This window comes from Salmo salar, chromosome 09 (genome assembly GCF_965601325.2).
Source record: "Salmo salar chromosome 09, fSalSal1, whole genome shotgun sequence".
Taxonomy (NCBI): Eukaryota; Metazoa; Chordata; class Actinopteri; order Salmoniformes; family Salmonidae; genus Salmo; species Salmo salar.
Genome location: NC_138299.1, coordinates 81,313,806 through 81,341,377, shown reverse-complemented (window position 1 = coordinate 81,341,377; position 27,572 = coordinate 81,313,806). Strand labels below are relative to the sequence as shown.

Genomic DNA, 27,572 nt, shown 5'->3' with positions numbered 1-27,572 from the left:
CCTAGTAGACGGAGTACCACCAAGGGGGCCTCCCTCCAGCGATGGGACCATGAGGTTTAGACCGCTCTCGTCAGGGGTTACGGATGGTACATGTGGTAACAATTTTGGAGTTGGCATTCCCAGCCACATGATGCTATGACTGTACCCCTCTCCGCTGCCTGCCTGCCTGCACCCCCACCTGGCCTGCCTACTCGTAAAGCTGCCGTGAGGTCTGGAGCACTTGGCACTGCATCATTCCAGTGCCCATATAAAGACAGAGACAAAAGGTTGTAAACAGTTCGTTAGGGAGGCCAGTGGTTTGTAAATCCTGCTCCTATCCCCAGGGCTGGAGGAAGGCAGGCAGCACACCTGGGTTATCACTGCTATACTGCAAACCTTGCACTATGCACTCTCACAAGTATACACACACACTGAATGAATCTCGTAAAGCTCAAGGCTGAGGGTAATATCCATACAGGCAATATGATAGAAGATTCTCCTTGTTCTCAGAGTTTGAGGACACACTGCACAGGCTGTAGCTAAATTCACTATTCAGATGAAGCAAGAGCAACTGCCCATCAAATCAGCTAAAGGTTTCACACACACACAGAAAGACCATTACCTTCAACAGAAGAAAGCAGCGTGAGAAAGAAAAGGGTTAATTTTTGGGATTTTATTAAAATACGGTGTGGAGTTTACCATCGGAAACAAACATGATTGTTTCTAATAAAAAAGTAAACAAAACAAAATAAAATAAAGCTTAAGAGCCTAGTTACAGGAGACAGTTTCTAGTTTTTTTTAAATGGATTTTGCAGTCTGGTGAAAGAAAATCAATTAATTCACGACAAGAGTGAGTGAAAGACCCCCCCCAAAAAGGAATCATGTTCACATGTTGTAAAAATACATTTCCCAAATTTCACCATTACACACAGCTCATTTAAAACATTCATTCATACATTATTAGATGAAGGTTAGATGTCAGTGCCAAAGAACAGAACAGACAGTAAAACCAAACACAGAACTCACAGTGCACAAAGGGAGAGAGGGAGGAACACGAGAGCGCAGGAGGGTGGAACACGAAACGGATGGAGAGAGAGAGAGAGAGAGAGAGTGCAGGAGGGTGGAACACAAAACAGATGGAGAGAGAGAGTGGAGGAGGGTGGAACACAGAATGGATGGAGAGAGAAAGAGAGAGAGAGAGAGAGTGCAGGAGGGTGGAACACGAAACGGATGGAGAGAGAGAGAGAGAGAGAGTGCAGGAGGGTGGAACACGAAACGGATGTAGAGAGAGAGAGAGAGAGAGAGAGAGAGAGTGTGCAGGAGAGTGGAACACAAAACGGATGGAGAGAGAGAGAGAGAGAGAGAGTGTGGAACACGAAACGGATGGAGAGAGAGAGAGAGTGGAGGAGGGTGGAACATGAAACGGATGGAGAGAGAGAGAGAGTGGAGGAGGGTGGAACATGAAACGGATGGAGAGAGAGAGAGAGTGGAGGAGGGTGGAACATGAAACGGATGGAGAGAGAGAGAGAGTGGAGGAGGGTGGAACATGAAACGGATGGAGAGAGAGAGAGAGTGGAGGAGGGTGGAACATGAAACGGATGGAGAGAGAGAGTGGAGGAGGGTGGAACATGAAACGGATGGAGAGAGAGAGAGAGTGGAGGAGGGTGGAACATGAAACGGATGGAGAGAGAGAGAGAGAGTGGAGGAGGGTGTTTCTATTTGAACCCTGAGAGATTAAAGTGACCAATTCTGTCCATCTGCATGTCTAACAGACCACACCAGTGTTCGCTGTGGATCGGGGCTGGCCATGAAAGACCCTTTCAGAGGGGGGAACATTCTCACACCCCAGAGTGAAATATCAGGTGGACTTCCCTTCAGTCTGTAGCACTGCCAATGACCTGCTGGGTTACATGTAGGGCATATTCAATCAAAACGGTTAACCTGGTTGTATGGTTAAGTCAGATATTTTTTATTCTGCACTGAAAAAAATGCATATTTTAATTGATGTACTCAACAAATAATTTGCCGTTTCAAACTAAAAGACAACTGCATATCAATTCAAATGTGCTTTTTTCAGAGTTACTTTTGAATAATCCGGAAAACTCTTTCACCAGTATTGATTGAATACAGACTGTAAAGTGTTAGTTGTTAGTATGACGTCTGACTGTGTCTCCTACCTCACCTACTGTGGTCAACTGTGATTAAGGCAGTAAGTGTTTCCATGGTAACGCTACAGCTACTTTATAGGGAGTTAAGGCCCGGAGGTTTCCGGCTGGATAGGACGGCTACGCTACGTACGGCAGAGTGGCTAGGACAACAACAAAAACATTTCACAAAACGTTTCAAAAGTGATTTTTTTGTTTGTTTTTGAAATGTTTCAGTACAACATGTAGAACACAGAGATAGATAACAAAACAAAGACAATGAATGGTTTCAACAACACAGTGAGTGCAGAACTGAAAACAACCCAAATATGTCATCAATATCATCAACGACAATGTAAGATCACAATTTACGATCATAATTCAAACTATTGGGGATATTTATATATATATATATATATAAAATCCCATGAGACAGGAGCCTATAATGTTTGGACACAGGCTCACTCCCATGTCCTCAGACTCTGGTGGGTAGGGGAAAAACTGTACATCACTGGTTACTGACCACCACAAAATGGCAACTTGGGTTAAGGGTAAAGCACTGGGGAGCAAAGGGTGGACAACAACATAACAATCTTTAAGCCAATAGCATTTACCCTCCAAAAATACCTTACATGCACAATAGCCAGAGCAGCATTAGGGGAAATAGAAAGGCATCTAGTTCTATATTCTAGAAAAGGAAACTAACAGATCAAGCTGACGCTTTGAACTTTCCTCCAAGTTACATCGTTCTGTAGAACAGGAGGTTGAAGAAACTTGTCAGACGGAATCTGATGTCCAATTAAAAATCACGGGAAAGCATTGTGCTTCGTTTTCCACAGAGAAACAAATGAAGTAGAAAAGATCAAAACGCAGAGAGAGATAAGTAACTGGTTTTGAAGACAGAGATTGAAAGGGAATCCTCTCCAGTTTGGTCATTGAGTTAGTGGGGTCTTTATTGATCGTCGTCAGTGCTACAATTTTCACAACCCTCCCAGGAATAGCAGAGGTCACTAGAAAAGCTGTACAGGAAAAGAAAAGGGTTTGAACGTACATTCAATATCTGTTACTGAGGTACTACAAGGGTATTCCCTTGATACGACGAGAGAGACGACGGCATTAAGAGTTAATCGTAGGGACTACTCCTTTAGAAAGACAACGATGACTTGTCAATACAACCATGGGTGGATCCACATAGAAACCGTCTCCTTCGCAAAGCCACTCTAGAGTATGGAAGAATAAACACAATCCACCCTTGTTCTTAAAAGGGAATGGTGAATCCCTTTGTCTTGTTAAAGGGATGGTTGAATCCACACGTTGGCTACACCGCCGGTCCTATCTTAAAGGGATGGGTGGATCCACACAGGCTGATAAACGGCTAGTGGAGAGCCGAGTTCTTCAGGGGCTGGATGGGGTGAGAAAGAGAGGGAGGGGGGAGAGAGAGAGGTCGGGGAGAAAGACAGCGAGTCCTCGCCTTGTCACCCGTCCCTGTTGTCTTTGGAAGTCAGCGGTATTGGATGTACATCACCTGCCCTATGTCTGACTGCTGTGTGGATGTGTTAGGAAAACCCAGGGGACGCCAGAGCTAGCTGTCTGGCTGGTACTAAACCACACTGTAGGCATCCGAGCACAGCCTGACTAAGCATTCACATGGCAGTGCCCCCCCCCCTGCTGGCCAAACCTCTGTCCTACACACCTGACCTGTGCTGCTCTAGGCTCGGGTTTCCCCTAGAACTACACAGCTGATTCAAATAACCAACTCATCATCAAGCTTTGGTTATTTGATCAGCTGTGTATTACTAGGACAAACCCCAAAAGTTACACCGGGGGGGGGACCGAGGTTGGGAAACCCTGCCCTAGGCTGCCCACTGGGCTCAGCTCACTCTGGGTGGGTGGGTGGGTGGGTGTGCGTACTCGGCGTTAAGTGCCTCTGAAAAACAAAAATGTCCATACACAATAATTCAGTCTTTTTGTATGAAGTGAAATTCCAATCCACTATCCAACTGATATGAAACTGGTGTCACATGATGTTGAAGCTCCACACCGCTTCTTCCTTTACAGAACCAACGTTTCACCTAACTGTTGAGTAGAAGACCATGTGTAAAGTGATGATACAGAGTCCATAGGACGCCATCCATCTGACCTTTCAACAGGAAGTGATTGGAGCTGGAAAAAAGGAGCTTGGCCATTACGTCATAAAAAGGGGACGTAAAAACAGGAGAGGTTTCACCATCTTAAGGAGAAGAGAGACAGAAAGGGTCTGACAGTGGAGACAGATTTAACATGCTTCGTTAAGGTTTCAGCTCCACACTGACATTATTCATCCCTACACTAGCCAACAGACAGACAGACAAGGAATCAGATAGCCTGGTCCCAGATCTGACTAGCTTTAGATAACTTGGCTAAAGCTAGCTGACTTGTCTTCAGATACATATCTCGGATCAGGCTAGGAATCGGGCCAATAGAAGCTTGGTGTCGTGTTGTCTTATTGTTGTACACATTTTCCATATTTTCTTAAATGAGAGAGATGTCAGAGAGAGCGAGAGAAAATAACAGAAAGAGAGATGTCAGAGAGAAAATGACAGAGAGAAATAGAGAAGTCAGAGAGAGAGAGAGACGTCAGAGAGAGAGAGATTCAGAGAGAGAGATGTCAGAGAGAAAATGACAGAGAGAAATAGAGAAGTCAGAGAGAGAGAGAGACGTCAGAGAGAGAGAGATTCAGAGAGAGAGACGTCAGAGAGAGAGAGAGAGAGAGATGGTCAGAGAGAGAGAGAGATGTCAGAGAGAGAGAGAGAGATGTCAGAGAGAGAGAGAGAGAGATGTCAGAGAGAGAGAGAGAGAGATGTCAGAGAGAGAGAGAGAGAGATGTCAGAGAGAGAGAGAGAGAGATGTCAGAGAGAGAGAGAGAGAGATGTCAGAGAGAGAGAGAGAGATGTCAGAGAGAGAGAGAGAGAGAGAGAGAGAGAGATGTCAGAGAGAGAGAGAGAGAGAGAGAGAGAGAGAGAGATGTCAGAGAGAGAGAGATGTCAGAGAGAGAGAGATGTCAGAGAGAGAGAGATGTCAGAGAGAGAGAGAGATGTCAGAGAGAGAGAGAGATGTCAGAGAGAGAGAGAGAGATGTCAGAGAGAGAGAGAGAGATGTCAGAGAGAGAGAGAGAGATGTCAGAGAGAGAGAGAGAGATGTCAGAGAGAGAGAGAGATGTCAGAGAGAGAGAGAGAGATGTCAGAGAGAGAGAGAGAGATGTCAGAGAGAGAGAGAGATGTCAGAGAGAGAGAGAGAGATGTCAGAGAGAGAGAGAGAGATGTCAGAGAGAGAGAGAGAGATGTCAGAGGGGGAGAGATGTCAGAGGGGGAGAGATGTCAGAGGGGGAGAGATGTCAGAGGGGGAGAGATGTCAGAGGGGGAGAGATGTCAGAGGGGGAGAGGGGGAGAGATGTCAGAGGGGGAGAGATGTCAGAGAGAGAGAGAGAGATGTCAGAGAGAGAGAGAGAGATGTCAGAGAGAGAGAGAGAGATGTCAGAGAGAGAGAGAGAGAGAGAGAGATGTCAGAGGGGGAGAGATGTCAGAGGGGGAGAGATGTCAGAGGGGGAGAGATGTCAGAGGGGGAGAGATGTCAGAGGGGGAGAGATGTCAGAGGGGGAGAGATGTCAGAGGGGGAGAGATGTCAGAGGGGGAGAGATGTCAGAGAGAGAGAGATGTCAGAGAGAGAGAGATGTCAGAGAGAGAGAGATGTCAGAGAGAGAGAGATGTCAGAGAGAGAGAGATGTCAGAGAGAGAGAGATGTCAGAGGGGGAGAGATGTCAGAGGGGGAGATGGGCCAAACCTTCACTCCTCACTAACTGATCAAAACAACCAGGGAGAAAACAGCTAGCCTCACAGTCCAGCCTCACTGCAGAAATGCTACTTAAAACAAAAACACCTACAATCATAACAGATCAACAGCAAAAAAAAAATTGCTTTCACCAAAAAAATACAAATACAACTCAAGAAATATACCAATCCAATTATTGAATCCTTGAGAAGAGAGTTATTGCTGAAGGTGTGTTGGTGTGGAGGGATATGGAGGTAAGGGGGAGAGGTTGAGGGAGGTCCGAGGAAGGGGTTCCGGAGGGGGAGAGGGGGCATGTTGTGGACGGGCGGGTCACTCCTGGACTGGTACTGTGTTTTGAAGGATCCAGCTGAAACCGGATCAAACCGGGACCCCAGTGTCAATCTGCCTGAGGTCGGTGAGGAGGGTTGGCGGTAATGATGAAAATGGTGGGAGGGGGTGGGTTGTTGGTTTCCAGGGGTGATGGAGGAATGTTGGGGTGCTATTGGTCAGAGGAGATGTCTCTGTCTGCCTCAGCCTTGCTGGGTTGCCCTGGCGATGGGGCGTGGGGGGGATGGGACACAGGGGCGATGGCGTGAGCCAGGGCCTCTACCCCTGCACCCGCCCCTGTCAAACCCCCTGCTGCCACGCTGATCAGACCTGCAGGAAACCTGAGAGCGAGAGATGGAGGAGAGAACGAGAGATGAGAGAGAGAGCGAGAGATATGAGAGAGAGAGATATGAGAGATATATATGAGAGAGAGAGAGAGAGATATATGAGAGAGAGAGAGAGAGATATATATGAGAGAGAGAGAGAGAGATATATATGAGAGAGAGAGAGAGAGAGAGATATATGAGATATATGAGAGAGAGAGAGAGAGAGATATATATGAGAGAGAGAGATATATATGAGAGAGAGAGAGAGAGATATGAGAGAGAGAGATATGAGAGAGAGAGAGATATGAGAGAGAGAGAGAGAGAGAGAAGAGAGAGAGAGAGATATGAGAGAGAGAGATATGAGAGAGAGAGATATGAGAGAGAGAGAGATATGAGAGAGAGAGATATGAGAGAGAGAGAGATATGAGAGAGAGAGAGATATGAGAGAGAGAGAGAGAGAGAGAGAGAGAGAGAGAGAGATATGAGAGAGAGAGAGAGAGATATGAGAGAGAGAGAGAGAGAGAGAGAGAGAGAGAGATATGAGAGAGAGATATGAGAGAGAGAGAGAGAGAGAGAGAGAGAGAGAGATATGAGAGAGAGAGAGAGATATGAGAGAGAGAGAGAGAGAGATATGAGAGAGAGAGAGAGAGATATGAGAGAGAGAGAGAGAGATATGAGAGAGAGAGAGAGAGATATGAGAGAGAGAGAGAGATATGAGAGAGAGAGAGAGAGAGAGAGAGAGAGAGAGATATGAGAGAGAGAGAGAGATATGAGAGAGAGAGAGAGAGAGAGAGAGAGAGAGAGAAGAGATATGAGAGAGAGAGAGAGATATGAGAGAGAGAGAGAGATATGAGAGAGAGAGAGAGAGAGAGAGAAGAGATATGAGAGAGAGAGAAGAGATATGAGAGAGAGAGAGAGAGGATTTGTATATCAGGAGGTCAACATGCTACAGAATATTCAGATACAATTGATCAAATAATCCTGACATGTCCTGACTTGGTTGTCCTCCTCTCCCATGCTCACCTTAACCGCTGGTGGTCTCACCTGTATGCTGAGGCTATGTTGAGTTCGGGGTGGACTGTCGCAACCTCCATACTGGGCCACTGTGATGCTGCCATCAGATACTCCTTATTCACACAGTTCTTCAGACTGTCTGGAATACGACCTAAGAGAACACAGACAGACGTTCAGACGGGGGGGGGTCAAACGTACAGACGAGGGGGGACAGACGTACAGACAGGGGGGGGGGGGGACAAACGTACAGACGAGGGGGGACAGACGTACAGACAGGGGGGGGGCGGACGTACAGACAGGGGGGGGACAGACGTACAGACGGGGGGGAAAGACGTACGGACGGGGGGGAAAGACGTACAGACGGACGGACGGGAAAGACGTACAGACGGGGGCGGGAAAGACGTACAGACGGGGGGGGGGACGTACAGACGGGGGGGGAAGACGTACAGACGGGGGGGGGGGGCGACGACGTACAGACGGGGGGGGGACGTACAGACGGGGGGGGGGACGTACAGACGGGGGGGAAAGACGTACAGACGGGGGGACAGACGTACAGACGGGGCGGAAAGACGTACAGACGGGGGGGGGGGGGGGGGGGGAGAGAAAGACGTACAGACGGGGGGGGGGGGGGGAAGACGTACAGACGGGGGGGGGACGTACAGACGAGGGGAAGACGTACAGACGGGGGGGGGGAAAGACGTACAGACGGGGGGGGGGGGAAAGACGTACAGACGGGGGGGACAGACGTACAGAGTGGACCTAAGGGGTTAGAGTGGACCTAAGATATCAGAACACCACACCACTTCAGAACCTCAAAACATGCAGCCATATTCAAGCTATATAAAAGCACTGAAATTATTTAATAACCAATGTATAACCAGGTAACTAATAATGCAAAATTATGATTGAGTGTTAGGGCTTGGTTTTACCAGTGATGGCCCGGCGCACCTCCCTGGCTGCCTCTTCTCTGGCCTCGATGGAGGCCTGCTCACTATACCAGGAGGTGTGGGGGGTACAGATGAGGTTGGGAGCATCTTTCAGAGGGCCCTGTGAGAAACTACAATGGGGGGGGGGGGGGGGGTTAGAGAGGAAAGAGTAGGGCTGACCCCATTTAGTCGACTGGTCTATTGTTTGGTCAATAGGCTGTTGGTCGACCGGGATTTCGTCAGTCGACCAGTAGCTAGCTATATATATATATATATATATATATATATATATATATATATATATATATATATATATATATATATATATATATATATATATATATATATATATATATATAGCTACTGGTCGACTAACGAATATATATATACATATATATATATATATATATAAATATAAATATAAATATATATATATATATATATATATATATATAAATATATATACACACATATATACACACACACACACAGTGAGGGAAAAATGTATTTGATCCCCTGCTGATTTTGTACGTTTGCCCACTGACAAAGAAATGATCAGTCTATCATTTTAATGGTAGGTTTATTTGAACAGTGAGAGACAGAATAACAACAAAAGAATCCAGAAAAACGCATGTCAAAAATGTTATAAATTGATTTGCATTTTAATGAGGGAAATAAGTATTTGACCCCTCTCAATCAGAAAGATTTCTTGCTCCCAGGTGTCTTTTATACAGGTAACGAGCTGAGATTAGGAGCACACTCTTAAAGGGAGTGCTCCTAATCTCAGTTTGTTACCTGTATAAAAGACACCTGTCCACAGAAGCAATCAATCAATCAGATTCCAAACTCTCCACCATGGCCAAGACCAAAGAGCTCTCCAAGGATGTCAGAGACAAGATTGTAGACCTACACAAGGCTGGAATGGGCTACAAGACCATCGCCAAGCAGCTTGGTGAGAAGGTGACAACAGTTGGTGCGATTATTCGCAAATGGAAGAAACACAAAAGAACTGTCAATCTCCCTCGGCCTGGGGCTCCATGCAAGATCTCACCTCGTGGAGTTACAATGATCATGAGAACAGTGAAGAATCAGCCCAGAACTACACGGGAGGATCTTGTCAATGATCTCAAGGCAGCTGGGACCATTAGTCACCAAGAAAACAATTGGTAACACACTACGCCGTGAAGGACTGAAATCCTGCAGCGCCCGCAAGGTCCCCCTGCTCAAGAAAGCACATATACATTCCCCTTCTCAAGTTTGCCAATGAACATCTGAATGAGTCAGAGGACAACTGGGTGAAAGTGTTGTGGTCAGATGAGACCAAAATGGAGCTCTTTGGCATCAACTCAACTCGCCGTGTTTGGAGGAGGAGGAATGCTGCCTATGACCCCAAGAACACCACCCCCACCGTCAAACATGGAGGTGGAAACATTATGCTTTGGGGGTGTTTTTCTGCTAAGGGGAGAGGACAACTTCACCGCATCAAAGGGACGATGGACGGGGCCATGTACCGTCAAATCTTAGGTGAGAACCTCCTTCCCTCAGCCAGGGCATTGAAAATGGGTCGTGGATGGGTATTCCAGCATGACAATGACCCAAAACACACGGCCAAGGCAACAAAGGAGTGGCTCAAGAAGAAGCACATTAAGGTCCTGGAGTGGCCTAGCCAGTCTCCAGACCTTAATCCCATAGAAAATCTGTGGAGGGAGCTGAAGGTTCGAGTTGCCAAACGTCAGCCTCGAAACCTTAATGACTTGGAGAAGATCTGCAAAGAGGAGTGGGACAAAATCCCTCCTGAGATGTGTGCAAACCTGGTGGCCAACTACAAGAAACGTCTGACCTCTGATTGCGAACAAGGGTTTTGCCACCAAGTACTAAGTCATGTTTTGCAGAGGGGTCAAATAATTATTTCCCTCATTAAAATGCAAATTATTTTATAACATTTTTGACATGCGTTTTTCTGGATTATTTTGTTGTTATTCTGTCTCTCACTGTTCAAATAAACCTACCATTAAAATTATAGACTGATCATTTCTCTGTCAGTGGGCAAACGTACAAAATCAGCAGGGGATCAAATACATTTTTCCCTCACTGTGTATATATATCATGGTGTACAAGACCCATGTTTGATTGACGCCTGTCTGAGTGGACTGAGGAGGCTGTGGGGATGGTACAGTGCATCACTAAGACGCGCTACTGAAATTGTATATGATTATATTACATAAGAACAATGGTGCAACACCAATAAAAATGATTTTATAACAAATGTGTTTCTAACATGTTGGATAGTGGTCGCTGTCCGCAGTTCTGAAACACATCAGTGCTCTGTTGAATTGGAGACTTTTTCTAGACCATGTTGCTATGTGCATAACAGCCAAGTTAACCACCATATTGGTGTTGAGAACAATGCGGCAGAAACATCAGAAGAATGAGCGGATGAGAAAACAGCCCTTGCCTTATTGTCAAAGAAAAGTGAGGAGAGCGGAAACCCCAACGTAATTATGTCTACAATCAATGGCCTAACTGTTAAATGTGGCTGGCTTTATAAATCATCCATATATATCTACAGAAATAAGACAGCTCCTGCTACTGTTGCCTGTTTGAGTGTTTAATAGCCTACTGATTGCGTGACCACCAAGCCTCACGTGTCAACAAGTCAAGTACAAACATTTTTAATCTTTGCTTTGCTTTAATAAAGGCTTTACACTTTATAGTCAGCACAGCCTCTATGCTATTATGTATCATTTATTTAGTGTTGTTTACACTGTTCCAAATTGTCTTAACAATTATATTTAATAATAATAATGCTCCTTTTATCTTGATCTCGTTATTATGATGATGGTCATTATAATAACAAGTAATATCATTATCATTAGTAGGCTTGGTATAGCAGCCTTGTATAACCGCCACTGAGCTCTACGACTAAGAGCGCATCCTATTTAGTCTTAATACCGTAACTAAGGTCTATATTTCAATACTTATATAGGCTACTGTATCAATCAATCATTTGTTCATATCATCACTCGGGGCTCCCGCGTGGCACAGCGGTCTAAGGCACTGTATCTCAGTGCAAGAGGCGTCACTAAGGACCCTGGCTTCGATCCTGGGCTGTATCACAACCGGCTGTGATCGGGAGTCCCATAAGGCGGTGCACAATTGGCCCAGCATCGTCCAGGTTAGGGGAGGGTTTGGCCGTCATTGTAAAATAATCATTTGTTCTTAACCGACTTGCCTAGTTAAAGGTTTAATAAATAAAACAATCATTTGTGGCAGGTGTGATATCCCTCCTAAATGGCTCGGGCTCATGTTCCTATCGACCCAGCAGGCTCTTTTCTAATTGGTATGTAACTGTAATGAAAGTTGTATTGTCAATTTGTTTTGTATTTAAAACGCTACTTTAAATGTGTACATGACACAGCAACAAAATGTCCTCATGGGGACAGTAAAGTATCACACAGTATACGAGTCATTCATTATTTGAAATGCAATCAAGCATTTTAGTTTAAAAATGAAATAAAGCGATCCTTGAATAATTAGCTTCACAATAAATAAACCATTATATTTCGGAAATTGCATTCACGAATGCGACTGTTTTTAGTCTTTGCTCTAATAAAGTCTTAACAAGAAAACTTTACAACAGACTCTCTGGTACGCTTATAATGTATTTAGTGTTGTTTATATTGTTCCAAACGGTCAGAAAGATTATAATCTCACAGCAGCTGTTTGGCACACATAATATGCACACAACGCTTTCTCCTTACCTTCTTCTTGATCTCCAGTATTTTCCACAACTAGTCACATTTATTCCACACATCTGACTTCCTCTTTACCTCATGAGCAACCAGTAAACATTCTCCCGTTTCAAGTTTGTCACGTCCTCTGCATTTTGCTGTTCGAACTTTGTTATAACCAATTTATTGATGTGATTATGATATGCTATAGGTTAGGCCCTATTGGCCACGTGCATGCGATGCATACATGTGTCACGTAAAGAAAGCAAGGGTTGAGGGAATAGAGGATGTTTTTCCTAAACAAATGAGGGATTTTGGTCACCTAACTTTTCAGTCAGAAATGGCTGTAATTATGTGGCAGCTTCAGCAACACGAACAGTGAGATAAACACTGTGCTGTTCACTGCAGCAGGGAGAGAGACGATGGGTGCTAGTCATACGGTCAATCGCTGTCTCTTTTTTTTTTTTTTTTAACAGCAAGTCTGAGCCCGGCAACTTATACATGGAAAAATATAAGTAAAAAAATTTGGCAGAAAGAACAGGCAACTCTTGGCAGACCAAGAATTTTTTTTAGTTGGGGACATCCAGAGGAAAGAGAGAGGGAGAGTCAAGGTTAGAGAGGAACGACTGAACAGCCAGTGCGTGGGTGTACCTGAACGGCTCTGTCTCGTGGACATCCAGTGCAGCTCCTCGTATACGTCCTTCCTTCAGGGCCTGAGCCAGAGCCTTCTCATCCACCAGACCCCCCCGCGCAGAGTTCACCAGGAACGCTCCCTGGCGCATCTTCAGAGGGACCACACACACAGTGTTAAAGTAATACACACTCACAAAACTCACTGCACCAGTATAACAGACCTGGGAGGACTAGACTTTAACTATACTTTGTGCAAAGTTACTTTATTCAGCGGAACATAGAGTTACTATTTGAATACAGATCCCACAAAACTACTACTTTTTAAAACAATTTGAAAACAGATCTGAGAAAGCAACTACTTAAAAAATATTTGAATACAGTAATAATTCCATTATCATGCAATTATAAAGACATTTCCAAAGTCCTATGTTGCTATTGTAATCAAAGTTAATACACATGATGTTTAGAGTGGCTGTACTACCTCATGGACATACAGTACCAGTCAAAAGTTTGGACACATACTCATTCAAGGGTTTTTCTTTATTTTACTATTTATACATTGTACAATAATAGTGAATACATCAAAACTATGAAATAACAAATATGGAATCATGTAGTAAGCAAATTTGTATATATTTTTTATTTAAGATTCTTCAAAGTAGTTAATATAATTTCAACAAGTATTTTCTTTGGTGGCTACAAATTACTTTGTAATTTCAATGACAGTATCAACATTTGAGCTTTTATAACAAACTAATGTCTTTACAGTATTAAATATTAGTTTCTAGGGCACAATATGTGCTTCAACAGTAGATGGTACTCATATAGGCCCAATACAGGCTGTATCGGAATCAGTTCAAACATTTTCTGGTGCTCCTAAATAGAATGTGGTGCTGCTAACTTTAAGTGGGAGCACCAGTGCTTCCATTTAACAGTTTTTCATTTAGAGCGCTGTGCATACCTGTTTGATGGTGAAGTCATTGATGAGGTGGTGGTTGTGTTCGTTGAGGCTGCAGTGTAGAGAGACACAGTCAGAGTGGATGAGCAGGTCCTGGAGGGTAGCCATCCTCTGCAGGCCCAGCGAGCGCTCCACACCATCAGGCAGGTATGGGTCGTAGAAGATCACCCCGAAACCAAATGCCTTGGCCCGCAAAGCCACCGCCTGGCCCACACGACCTGTAGAGAGAGGGAAACACAGGGTCAACGATTGTTTTCCCTAGAGTATTTTGGTGGGGCATTTAGGCATCCAAAGCTAATTCCAGGGCCTCTGGCAGAACCTATTGTTGATTTTAAAAAGAAGGGCCAGTCTTAGACCAAATTCAGCTGCTCCAAATCTGCCCATTACATTACCTCCTAACTCCATAAACGTACATATCCTGCCCCCAGTACACCCACTTACCCAGGCCGATGATGCCCAGCGTCTCCCCCCGGATGCGGGCAGCGTCGCCGGCTACCTCCCTGATCTGCTCCACGCTGGAGGCCCTGGTGCCCTCCCTTAGGGCCTGGTGCATCCAGGTGACCCGACGGTACAGGTTTAGGATCAGACACAAGGATGTGTCGGCCGTCTCCTCCACCGACGACGCCGGCACGTTACACACCGCGATGCCTGGGGGGGGAAGAGGCATAGGTTGTAAAGGCTGAAGTAGGTACACTATTGGCAGAACACAGCGAAGGCCTAAGGCCAGAGAAGTGGTGGTCTGTGTATCTGTTGGTGTAATATTTATCTGTGTGTACTAGAGGTCGACCGATTAATCGGAATGGACGATTAATTTGGGCCGATTTCAAGTTTTCATAACAATCGGTAATCGGTATTTTTGGCCACCGATTTTTTACACCTTTATTTAACTAGGCAAGTCAGATTAAGAACACATTCTTATTTTCAATGTCGGCCTAGGAACGGGGGTTAACTGCCTTGTTCAGGGGGGATTCGGGGATTTGTTTTTGCAACCTTCCGGTTACTAATCCAACGCTCTAACCACCTGCCTTACATTGCACTCCACGAGGAGCCTGCATGGCAGGCTGACTACCTGTTACGCAAGGGCAGCAAGAAGCCAAGGTAAGTTGCTAGCTAGCATTAAACTTATCTTATAAAAAACGATCAATCTTAACATAATCACTAGTTAACTACACATGGTTGATGATATTACTAGTTTATCTAACATGTCCTGCGTTGCATATAATCGATGCGGTGCCTGTTAATTTCTCATTGAAATCACAGTCTACTTCGACAAACGGGTGTTGATTTAACAAGCGCATTTGCGGGAAAAAAACACTGTCGTTGCACCAATGTACCTAACCATAAACATCAATGCCTTTCTTTAAAATCAATACACAAGTATATATTTTTAAACCAGCATATTTAGTTAATATTGCCTGCTAACATGAAATTGTGTCACTTCTCTTGCGTTCATTGCACGCAGTCAGGGTATATGCAACAGTTTGGGCCGCCTGGCTCATTGCGAACTAATTTGCCAGAATTTTACGTAATTATGACATAACATTGAAGGTTGTGCAATGTAACAGGAATATTTAGACTAGGGATGCCACCCGTTAGATAAAATACGTAACGGTTCCGTATTTCACTGAAAGAAAAAACGAGATGATAGTTTCCGGATTCGACCATATTAATGACCTAAGGCTCGTATTTCTGTGTGTTTATTATATTATAATTAAGTCTATGATTTGATAGAGCAGTCTGAATGAGCGGTGGTAGGCAGCAGCAGGCTCGTAAGCATTCATTCAAACAGCACTTTCGTGCGTTTTTCCAGCAGCTCGTCGCTGTGCTTCAAGCATTGCGCTGTTTATGACTTCAAGCCTATCAACTATAATTTTATATAATTTGTGGAACGTTCCAACAGGAATCTATTCCAAAAACTTCGTAAATAACAAGGTTGCCAAAAAAAAAAAAACACATACAAAGTTGTATAGCGGCAGAATAAGATACCGGGTAGGGAGTGGTCTATTTCATTGCTTTTTTCACTCATCACGTTTATTCCGAAAAATGTCTGTCCTAACTCTGGTTGCCTATGGACAAACATTAAGAATAAGCTACGTGGTGAGTTGATGCCTAGTCGGCAGCTAGTTAGCTAGGTTTGTATGCGTTGCTACTTTGTATGCGTTGTTGGTTGGCAACCTTTTACTTTACGTTTTTTGGAACAGATTCCTGTTGGAACGTTCCACAAATTATACCCACCCCTTCAAGCCTATCAACTCCCAAGATTAGGCTGGTGTAACCGATGTGAAATGGCTAGCTAGTTAGCGGGGTGCGCGCTAATAGCGTTTCAAACGCCACTCGCTCTGAGACTTGGAGTAGTTGTTCCCCTTGCTCTGCATGGGTAACGCTGCTTCGAGGGTGGCTTTTGTCGATGTGTTCCTGGTTCAAGCCCAGGTAGGAGCGAGGAGAGGGACGGAAGCTATACTGTTACACTGGCAATACTATAAGAACATCCAATAGTCAAAGGTATATGAAATACAAATCGTATAAAGAGAAATAGTCCTATAATTCCTATAATAACTACAACCTAAAACGTATTATTACTCATGTTAAAAGGAACCACCAGCTTTCATATGTTCTCATGTTCTGAGCAAGGCACTTAAACGTTAGCTTTCTTACATGGCACATATTGCACTTTTACTTTCTTCTCTAACACTTTGTTTTGCATTATTTAAACCAAATTGAACATGTTTCATTATTTATTTGAGGCTAAATTGATTTTATTGATGTATTATATTAAGTTAAAATAAGTGCTCATTCAGTATTGTTGTAATTTTCATTATTACAAAACATTTTTTTTATTTAAAATCGGCCGATTAATCGGTATCGGCTTTTGGCGGCCCTCCAATAATCGGTATCGGTATTGAAAAATCCTAATCGGTCGACCTCTACTGTGTACCTGTTCGTCTGCATACTGTGTGTGCATCCGTACGTGACTCACCCAGCTCAGCTGCTGCTTTGATGTCGACGTTGTCAAAGCCGCTGCCGATCCTGACGATGACTCGGAGGCCTTTGAACTTGTCCAGGTCGTCTCTAGAGAGAGTGATGGTGTGGTAGAGCAGAGCCCCCACCGCCTCGTTCAACACCTGCAGAGTTAACACACATTAATACAGCCTGGTTCAACACCTACAGAGTTAACACACATTAATACAGCCTGGTTCAACACCTACAGAGTTAACACACATTAATACAGCCTGGTTCAACACCTACAGAGTTAACACACATTAATACAGCCTGGTTCAACACCTACAGAGTTAACACACATTAATACAGCCTGGTTCAACACCTACAGAGTTAACACAGCGTTAGTCAGGGTTAATGCAGACAGCTATACTGCTGGTTGTCCAGGTGAGAACAGAGCTGTTACTACAGCCTTGTAAAGCTGGAGTCCCTCATTGTGAAACAGCCACGTCCGTTTGCCATATTACAACAAAGAAGTTACCGCCAACATCCAACACAGTTTTCCCCCCAGACATCATTGCACGTGCTATAGAACAGCAGCAGATGTAGTTCCATGATGCACAACGCTTCCCGAGCGCTGCATCGTCAACAAAACAAAAACACCGGCCGTAGGGCGGACAGTGGCGCTGTCTTTAAGGGAAAGTTCATCAATACTAAACATATGGCTGGCAGTCAGGAAGTAGTCTTGAAGAACTGTTTCTTTTTTTCCCATCAGAAACTGCTGCTTATAGCCACATGAACAGGAAGCTTACACCAAGTATATTATCATGCGTGTGTGTGTGTGTACGTACGTGTTTGTCTCGTGTCTGTGTGTGTGTGTGTGTCTACCTTCTCATGGATCTCCTGGGTGGACTGGGCATCACAGAAGGCCACAGTGGCCACGTCTTTCAGGATGGGCATCTCTATGGTGCAGTCACGCCCGTCCAGCAGGGCCACCAGGGGCCGGGGGTGCATGGGCCCGTTCAGGATGGGGGGGCGGATGCCTGACAGGGGAGACAGGACAGTTACCCAGGATTTGGCATTATGAAACGTCACTAAATGTTGCACTATCCTCACATGCTGATTTGGTTCCAATGGCTGGCTAGGTTGGTTGCAGCATGCAACACTCTATTTTGAGTTGGTTGTTTGCCCAGACAAAATGGCTTCCTCTGGGAATATGTGACACAGTGAAAACGCAGCACACCACAGCATTTTCTTCCAGACGCGACTGTCCACTGAGCTTAGTGATTCAACAATCTTTCTGGAGTCTGGACAAGAGCAATATGAGTCACTGCCCTAAACCTGAACACACCACTGCCCTAAACCTGAACACACCACTGCCCTAAACCTGAACACACCACTGCCCTAAACCTGAACACACCACTGCCCTAAACCTGAACACACCACTGCCCTAAACCTGAACACACCACTGCCCTAAACCTGAACACACCACTGCCCTAAACCTGAACACACCACTGCCCTAAACCTGAACACACCACTGCCCTAAACCTGAACACACCACTGCCCTAAACCTGAACACACCACTGCCCTGACCATTAAAACACACATTGTTAATTTCCCTTCAAACTCAACCAGGCATGACAATAGCCACTGGCATCATCAGTGCTGGGGCCAGCCAGAGTAGAGTCAACCTGTATAATGACATTCTGACCACCAACATGACTACAACTACAAGTCTAAATTCTCTCATAGTCAGTCCCATAACGTCCTCCCCATCGCCGGTCCCCTCCACATCTCCGGTCCCCTCCACATCTCCGGTCCTCCCTACAAATAGCCAGGGTCTTGTCACCACCAGCACTCTGAGGGAGCACTGAGCAGTATGTGTGCTGCTATGGTTACGTAATAATAATGGAACTGGATCTGCTGCAGAGAGAGCATCTGAGATCACAAAGAGATAGAGGCTTCAAGAGGACACTCACCTACAAGCTCAATACATTCAACTCCCCAAGCCCATGCACTCACACCCGCTATGACACACACACCACCCCAGTCCCCAGCCAGAGTAGAGGATGAAGATGCTTGCGGATCTGGCTGGCTGCAGTGCCAGCAGGGGTGGAGAGGAGGGCGAGTGTGACTCCTGTTCCGTACACACACACGCCACTGACACACGCCACTGACACACGCCAGACTTTATGTCCAGCGTGGTCCTGCGCACGTCTACCACCATCCATTACTGCAATTACATCTGCACGGAAATAATCAATAATAAATGAACACTTAGTGGCCAGAATGTGACAAAGCCAGACAAACACAAGCCTAACATCTGGTAAAGGTCACGGGAGAAATCTGGCAGCTAACATCCTCACTGATACCATCATCACTTGTCTTAGCTCTCTCTGCCCCTCCATCTCTCTGAACTGATTATGAACTGCCCTTCTCTCTCTCACAGAAAAGTGTAACACACACACACACACCCCTAGACCAGAACCACCCCCTATCCATAGCACACACACTCTCTGCCCTGCATGACAGGTGTATGGGGGGGGGGGGGGGTGTCTCACTGGAGCATTCACGTGGACAGATGGAAGGACCCATGCAGAGGCCGACACACAGACAGACATGCCCAAACAAACACTCTGTGCCAGTGGGGGGGGGGGAGGATCTGGTGGAAGACAAATATTTGCGTACGCTTCCTGTGATGTCGGAGTATTTCCCAAAACACAAACACGTCCCCCTAATATGTAACTGGGTCTAGCTGAGGAGGCTTAACAAAGTGAATCTGCATCTCATTAAAAAACATCAAGCATTTTCCTTTATGGTAGAGGTTAGAGGGGCGGCAGGCAGCCTGGCGGTTAGAGGGGCGGCAGGCAGCCTGGCGGTTAGAGGGGCGGCAGGCAGCCTGGCGGTTAGAGGGGCGGCAGGCAGCCTGGCGGTTAGAGGGGCGGCAGGCAGCCTGGCGGTTAGAGGGGCGGCAGGCAGCCTGGCGGTTAGAGGGGCGGCAGGCAGCCTGGCGGTTAGAGGGGCGGCAGGCAGCCTGGCGGTTAGAGGGGCGGCAGGCAGCCTGGCGGTTAGAGGGGCGGCAGGCAGCCTGGCAGTTAGAGGGGCGGCAGGCAGCCTAGCGGTTAGAGGGGCGGCAGGCAGCCTAGTGGTTAGAGTGTTGGTGGATCCAATCCCCGAGCTGACAAGGTAAAAATCTGTCGTTCTGCCCCTGAACAAGGAAGTTAACCCACTGTTCACCGGTAGGCAGTCATTGTAAATAAGAATTTGTTCTTAACTGACTTGCCTAGTTAAATAAAGGTTACATATCTTAATGTCCACATGCTGGAGATCACAATGACTGGTTAACAAGAAGAACACACACACACACGTAAAGTACCCTTGCATACCCGAGGCCTATGGAGCACATGCATGGCCGAGCACACAATGCAATCTCTCCCTCCCTCTGCCTGTGGTTTGAGGAGTGTGAGAGAGCAGAGTGAGGGAGAGGTGGGGGGAGGGGCAGAGGGAGGGGCAGGGTAATAATGCAGCGCTGCTCCACCCTACCTCCAGCCAGACACACAGTTGCTCAATTCCTTTAACAGCTACAAGGACGCGCCAAGCAAAAAGGAAACGGCACACACACACACTCGTCGGCAACACCACACCCAAGCCCATATCGCCCCCCGCCCCGTCTTCAAGCTCTCCTTCACACACACATTTTACGACACACACACGGAGCCTAACCTTGCATTATGAAGTTAACCAGCCTGTCTTCCTCTCTCTCACCTCGCTCTCTACCTATCTATCTATCGTTCGTTCTTTCTTTCTCTCTCTCTCTGTCTGTCAGACTGTTCTTGGATGGTTAGGACCCTGCTGTCATCCACACCCAGTCCCTCCCCCACCTCCCAGGTCCAATCACGGGCAGCTCTATTGAGGGCCAGCCAACCAGCACTAACCTCATTAGCATAGCCAGGCAGCGACTGGGCTGGGGGCGGTTAGGCTGTTGTTGTTTTTTAAAGAGACAGCTGGCCTGTTTTCCTGTAGCCACGACCCTTCACCCTGCTCCTCTCACTCCTCTCAGGGGACCTGACTCTTTCAGACAACTCCCTCCATTTTATCATCACCCAAGAGCTGCATTTTGCACCATTTTATTTAGCCTTGTACAACAGTAGACAGTACAAACCAGAAAGAAGCCAAATATGTCCAGAATTTAATAAGGTAACTGGACCATCTTTAATGAGATTTTTTGTTTGTTTTTGTATACACTACAAATTAGGCTTGGCATGACTTGTAATGCCAATTTTTAAAAAATGACTAAATTAAATAAGAATAACACCATACTACCTTCATGGTAGGGATGGGCACGGTTATTCAAATTAGAGGTCGCCTGATTATGATTTCGATTATGATTTTTCAACGCCGATACCGATGCCGATTATTGGAGGACCAAAAAGAAGCCGATACCGATTAATCTGACTATTTTTTTATTTTATTTTAATAATGACAATTACAACAATACTGAATGAACACTTATTTTAACTTAATATAATACATCAATAAAATCAATTTAGCCTCAAATAAATAATGAAACATGTTCAATTTGGTTTAAATAATGCAAAAACGAAGTGTTGGAGAAGAAAGTAAAAGTGCAATATGTGCCATGTAAGAAAGCTAACGTTTAAGTTCCTTGCTCAGAACATGAGAACATATGAAAGCTGGTGGTTCCTTTTAACATGAGTCTTCAATATTCCCAGGTAGGAAGTTTTAGGTTGTAGACTATTTCTCTCTATACGATTTGTATTTCATATACCTTTGACTATTGGATGTTCTTATAGGCACTTTAGTATTGCCAGTGTAACAGTATAGCTTCCGTCCCTCTCCTCGCTCCTACCTGGGCTCGAACCAGGAACACATCGACAACAGCCACCCTCGAAGCAGCGTTACCCATGCAGAGCAAGGGGAACAACTACTCCAAGTCTCAGAGCGAGTGACGTTTGAAACGCTATTAGCGCGCACCCCGCTAACCAGATATCCATTTCACATCGGTTACACCAGCCTAATCTCGGGAGTTGACAGGCTTGAAGTCATAAACAGCGCAATGCTTGAAGCATTGCGAAGAGCTGCTGGCAAAATGCACGAAAGTGCTGTTTGAATGAATGCTTACGAGCCTGCTGGTGCCTACCACCGCTCAGTCAGACTGCTCTATCAAATCATAGACTTAATAATAATATAATAAACACACAGAAATTCGAGCCTTAGGTCATTAATATGGTCAAATCCGGAAACTATCATTTCGAAAACAAAACATTTATTCTTTCAGTGAAATACGGAACCGTTCCATATTTTATCTAACGGGTGGCATCCCTAAGTCTAAATATTCCTGTTACATTGCACAACCTTCAATGTTATGTCATAATTACGTAAAATTCTGGCAAATTAGTTCGCAACGAGCCAGTCGGCCCAAACTGTTGCATATACCCTGACTCTGCGTGCAATGAACGCAAGAGAAGTGACACAATTTCACCTGGTTAATATTGCCTACTAACCTGGATTTGTTTTAGCTAAATATGCAGGTTTAAAAATATATACTTGTATATTGATTTTAAGAAAGATATTGATGTTTATGGTTAGGTTCACGTTATAGGAATGACAGTCCTTTTTCGCGAATGCGCACCGCATCGATTATATGCAACGCAGGACAGGCTAGATAAACTAGTAATATCATCAACCATGTGTAGTTAACTAGTGATTATGATTGATTGATTGTTTTATATAAGATAAGTTTAATGCTAGCTAGCAACTTACCTTGGCTTCTTACTGCATTCGCGTAACAGGCAGGCTCCTCGTGGAGTGCAATGTAAAGCAGGTGGTTAGAGCATTGGACTAGTTAACCGTAAGGTTGCAAGATTGAATCCCCGAGCTGACAAGGTAAAAATCTGCCGTACTGCCCCTGAACAAGGCAGTTAACCCACCGTTCCTAGGCCGTCATTGAAAATAAGAATGTGTTCTTAACTGACTTGCCTATTTAAATAAAGGTGTAAAAAAATTTTTTTTTTAAATCAGTGTCCAAAAATACCGATTACCGATTGTTATGAAAACTTGAAATCGGCCCTAATTAAATCGGCCATTCCGATTAATCGGTCGACCTCTAATTCAAATATTTCAATATCCGAACAAACGTTAGTATTCGATTACTTGTGAGAGTCTTCATTAAAAAAATATATAAATATATGCCTATTTTACCAATGAAAAGGCTTTGTATAAAATGTCATACAAGTATTTGAGACATTGCTACATGGTCTATCATTGTAGGCTATTACATTTGACATTTCAATAAAACAACAGCTTTATCACAGTTTTTATGAGCACCCCCAATAAAAACAAAAAAACGCACCGGTAGCCAACACGCTCCACACGTGTAGCTTGTTGTTATTGTCGGTGAATCACTGCGGCGCTACAGTCAGAGGCTGCATGTGTAATCACTGCGGCGCTACAGTCAGAGGCTGCATGTGTAATCACTGCGGCGCTACAGTCAGAGGCTGCATGTGTAATCACAGCGGCGCTACAGTCAGAGGCTGCATGTGTAATCACAGCGGCGCTACAGTCAGAGGCTGCATGTGTAATCACAGCGGCGCTACAGTCAGAGGCTGCATGTGTAATCACTGCGGCGCTACAGTCAGAGGCTGCATGTGTAATCACAGCGGCGCTACAGTCAGAGGCTGCATGTGTAATCACAGCGGCGCTACAGTCAGAGGCTGCATGTGTAATCACAGCGGCGCTACAGTCAGAGGCTGCATGTGTAATCACAGCGGCGCTACAGTCAGAGGCTGCATGTGTAATCACAGCGGCGCTACAGTCAGAGGCTGCATGTGTAATCACAGCGGCGCTACAGTCAGATTCCTAATCAAAGCTTCTTTTCTGCGCCTGCTGAAACAAGCATAGCTCAGCGCACCGGCTCTCTCCCCAGTCACACGAGCAAGACTCCATTGAAAATCTTTCAAACATATATTTCAACTATTATGATATCTCCCCAAAAGATCTGGATATTATTCTAATAGTGAAATCATTTAAAATGCCCATTCCTACTATTCGGTTCATTTCTGTCTTTGTCAAAAGACACCCTGATCATGTTGTAGCCTAATGTAACCAGTCATTTATTCTAGCCTGTCACAGATCGTCATCATTTGTACCTTGCCTTGGCATCGTTTCTCACGGCTCACAGCTCAGACACACCAGCTTGGCCACACACTAACCCACTTGAAATCCCCACAGACAGGAACAGGAAGTGCGATAAAGGCATTGTGCTCTCTCTCCAACTGTCCCAACCCCATGCCTTCAATAACCTACATGCCACTGTTCACACCAATAGGCAAATCATTAATAACAGACTTCCCATATCAGCAGCTGATGTAAACCAAGTGCCAACAATTATAGTCATAGGCATGTGACAAGAGGCGTAGTAATATATTCAACCAATTTCAGGTATCTTTTTTTTTTTTTTTTTTTAAAGACCGCACACATCCTTGAGCCCAATCAAGACATCTCTGGAGGAAGTTCTGATAGCACAGTATGCGCACTGTAGAAAAACATTTTGTATTATGAATGTGTGATGTTGGTGTAGCAATATGACTATAACGAATTGTGAAATCCTAATATTCAAATACCCTGAATGTGTGTAAGATGTACGACCTTGTCTGTGCCTCAAGGCTCCTTACCCTCACAGATGCGGTCAAGTCTCTGCCGCTTGACTTTGTGCTTGTCCATTAGAGCCATAGGCTGGCAGTCCTAACCCAGGACACAGCAAGACAACAGCACAGAGCACTAAGGAGCCCCTTCAACAGAACACCAGCACGAGAAACCACTACTACCCACTGAGCAACACCTGCAGAGAGCGAGAGAGAGACAGAGTTGTTGTTACCTGTTAGAACGTGAAAGACTTTACTACTAGTCATGTCTACTGTAATGCATTTCTTCTGTCTTTTTCTCCTTTTGTGCCAATAAAGTTAGACAGAAATTTTATTTGAGAGACAGGGAGGAAGGGATAGTTACTGCTGCAGGATAGGACCCTCAACGGGTTAGTTGTAGAAATGTGCTTTCAAGTCCTAGCAGGCTAAAGCCGTTACAATAACACAGGGTCCTAAGGAAGAGGCGTCTACTAAACAGATGATAGGCCTATGTTCTTACACAAAATAATGTAGCATACATGTGTCTACACTTGTGATGTATAACATTACGAAAATGAATGAAACCATGACTAAAGGAACTGACAAACAGATAAACACATGCCTATGTAGTGTGGTATTGGTGAGTGTGTACTCTTCCTTCTGCTTCCTCTGTGGTAAATTCAAACCTAGGGCTTGTTTCAGTACTTTGAAAATGCATACATTCTTCTTTTCTTCCAAATGGTTATACCTGCTCTGACATGACTGGATTGGTGAAAGCTACATAGTTAACTCTTACTTTCACCTATCCAATAGTGTGAGATCCAGGCTGAATCTCAAACCAAACACTTGGCCCCTAAGCCCTTTATCGAGTGATAGAAGTGTTCAGTAGGAGATTTAGCCAATGATTACCTAATCAGGACAAAGGAATGGTGCAGCTTCAAAGTATTTGACCAAGGCCGTAAACAGAAAGACTAATAACCATATGGAGGAGTGGCAGACTTACCAGCAGGAGAATCCACTCAGTGTCTTCTGTCTGCGACTCACAACGTCTGTTCAGATCTCACTGTCAAGCAGAGACAAAACAGTTTGTTATTATCAGAGGGTCTTCTTCACTCACGCCCTCTCAAACAAACTTACTTCAATTAGATAACATATCAGTCACTACTAGTCTAGGCCTAAGCGATATAAAAAGGTGAGTGCTAAACATGGAGTACCTTGGGTTGTTTGGCAGAAAGATGTGAGGCCTTATAACAGAGTGTTTGAACAGTAGCTAGGCCTAGATCACTGATTGATGAAGGCTGGTGTCTAACAATTTATAAAGTAGGCATACATATATGTGTGTGTGTGGTAACCTAGTGGTTAAGGAGGTTGGGACAGTAACTGAAAGGTTGCTGGTTCAAATACCTGAGCTGACTAGGTGAAATCTGCTGATGTGCCCTTGAGCAAGGCACATAACCCTAATTATCCCTGTAACTCACTTTGGATAAGACTGTCTGCTAAATGACTAAAATGTGAACAAGTTTGGCTAGGCCTACAAACTGGACTCCATCAGAGAACAATGTTAGGTATAATTCTCTGCTGAAAAATATCCATTAAATGACACTTAGCTACAAAGAATCACAATCATCAAAGTTTAAGAAGTTGGGACAACATTCCAATACGTACGTATATGTAAAAAGTAGCAATGAATATGCATAAAAAAAATCTTGAAACCCATCACAAAGTAATCAACAGACAGTGCGGGTTATGGAAACAATGGCAGTTTTGATATCATTGATACAAAGTATTCAATACAGTTGTTCGCAAGCCAAAACCATTACCACATGTGGCTGCCGAAGTTTAGGCCTAACTACATTTCACTATCCCTTCAAAATTGAACAACGAGCTACAAGTTTCAAAACTCTGCAGAAGACGCTATGTTAAGTAGTTAACTCGCTAGCTAGATGGCTACTAATAACGGCCGTTATCGCATCTGGCTAGTTAGCGAACGTTAGCTAGTTAGCCAACTAACGAACATTAGCTAACTAGGCAGCTAACTGTGCCAGATAAACAAATACTTCTGATCGATAGGAATCATATTTAAATTAAACAAGACGCCCTGTAACCATCCCAAAAATACACATTAAGTTCAACCTTCTGATGGCTAGTTTATTTTATCAAGCATATCAATCTACGGTTGGATGGTTAGCATAGCAAGTTAGCTTGCTTGCTAGCTATACTACTGCGTGTGGGAGATGCGTACAGGAGAGCCCATTTTCGTCCGATTCGCTATCAGCGAATGGCGCTACAATGTGAATATCTGAAATGCAGTAGCACAAGAACACCGGGAAACGTGGATATCCACAACGTGCACGTTATGCACGCATCATTCGCTACACCGGTAACCTAGTAACGCAAGAGCGGTGGATTAATTACCCCAAGAAATGTATTTCAGTCGTGTTGAGGTGTCTGGACAGTTTGCGTGCGTCGGTGGTCTTCCCTCTCTCCCGATCGCCATGAAATCTGAGAAAGAGGAAGTCGCAGGTTCATGGGGGGTCAGGCCGCCGTACACAACGTGTGACGGGCAGAGTGAGAGGTACCAGTGCACTGTTTTAGGAGGGGAAGGCAGAGCGCCCTCACCTTCCATGGCAGTGGACAGACAGCACACCCATTGGCTTTCTCCATAAAGTGTACTTCATGTTTACGATGGACTGGATAAACTATTACGATTTATCGTGCAATGTTCTTTAGAGGAAATTCTGTTTTTAACAGGGTCACTGCCCTAAGTTAATGACTATAGAGCAATGTATCATATTGTTTGTATTTTACCTTCAAACAAACATGCCCCCCCCACCCACAGGTCCTACTCGAATAAAATACATCTGTTATGTTTCTCAATCTGGCCAATCTTTAGAACGTTTAGATAAGAGTGACCACCAGATGTCACTATAGTCAATCATGTGCCCTATGCATGTTTCAAGAATTTACTTGAGTTTAGACTAGTACACTGATGCACCATTCTCAGGTGGATGTTTTCATGTTGACAATCTTCGACTCAAACATGCTACATAAAGAAACCGGTCTTCCTAGGTGATCCCATTTGACGCCTATAAATATGCAAATACACACCATCTTAAAAACATTGCTGATTGAAAGAAACCAGACAAA

The 27,572-nt window shown here is 44.7% G+C and overlaps 1 protein-coding gene across 4 annotated transcripts; it reads right to left on the bottom strand.

The window, feature by feature from the left end:
- Positions 1 to 637: 637 nt before the first annotated feature.
- On the bottom strand, positions 638 to 27,066 carry LOC106611936 (C-terminal-binding protein 1). Of its 4 annotated transcripts, none has more exons than XM_014212621.3 (11): positions 26,841 to 27,005; positions 25,429 to 25,488; positions 24,477 to 24,643; positions 17,671 to 17,825; positions 16,823 to 16,967; positions 14,287 to 14,493; positions 13,849 to 14,063; positions 12,906 to 13,036; positions 8,527 to 8,654; positions 7,628 to 7,748; positions 638 to 6,598 (listed from the first exon to the last, which is right to left on the bottom strand). In XM_014212621.3, exons 3-11 carry the CDS (start codon positions 24,532 to 24,534, stop codon positions 6,430 to 6,432), a joined length of 1,329 nt encoding a protein of 442 aa, XP_014068096.1. In that variant the 5' UTR covers positions 24,535 to 24,643; positions 25,429 to 25,488; positions 26,841 to 27,005; the 3' UTR covers positions 638 to 6,429. The 4 variants fall into 4 exon arrangements, with proteins under 4 accessions (XP_014068096.1, XP_014068097.1, XP_014068095.1 ...); XM_014212622.3 differs by lacking the exon at positions 26,841 to 27,005 and adding an exon at positions 26,668 to 26,686; XM_014212620.3 differs by lacking the exons at positions 24,477 to 24,643; positions 25,429 to 25,488 and having other exon boundaries at positions 26,841 to 27,066.
- Positions 27,067 to 27,572: the final 506 nt, after the last annotated feature.

Bases quoted from the DNA above. Each gene is read 5' to 3' on its own strand.
- LOC106611936 (XM_014212620.3), bottom strand. From the start codon at position 27,051: ATGGAAGGTGAGGGCGCTCTGCCTTCCCCTCCTAAAACAGTGCACTGG. The intron at 14,064-14,286 runs GTAAGTGGGTGT...CTCTCTCTACAG, and splicing joins GCTGGGCATCATCGGCCTGG to GTCGTGTGGGCCAGGCGGTG. The intron at 6,599-7,627 runs GTGAGACCACCA...TCTCGCTCTCAG, and splicing joins AACATAGCCTCAGCATACAG to GTTTCCTGCAGGTCTGATCA.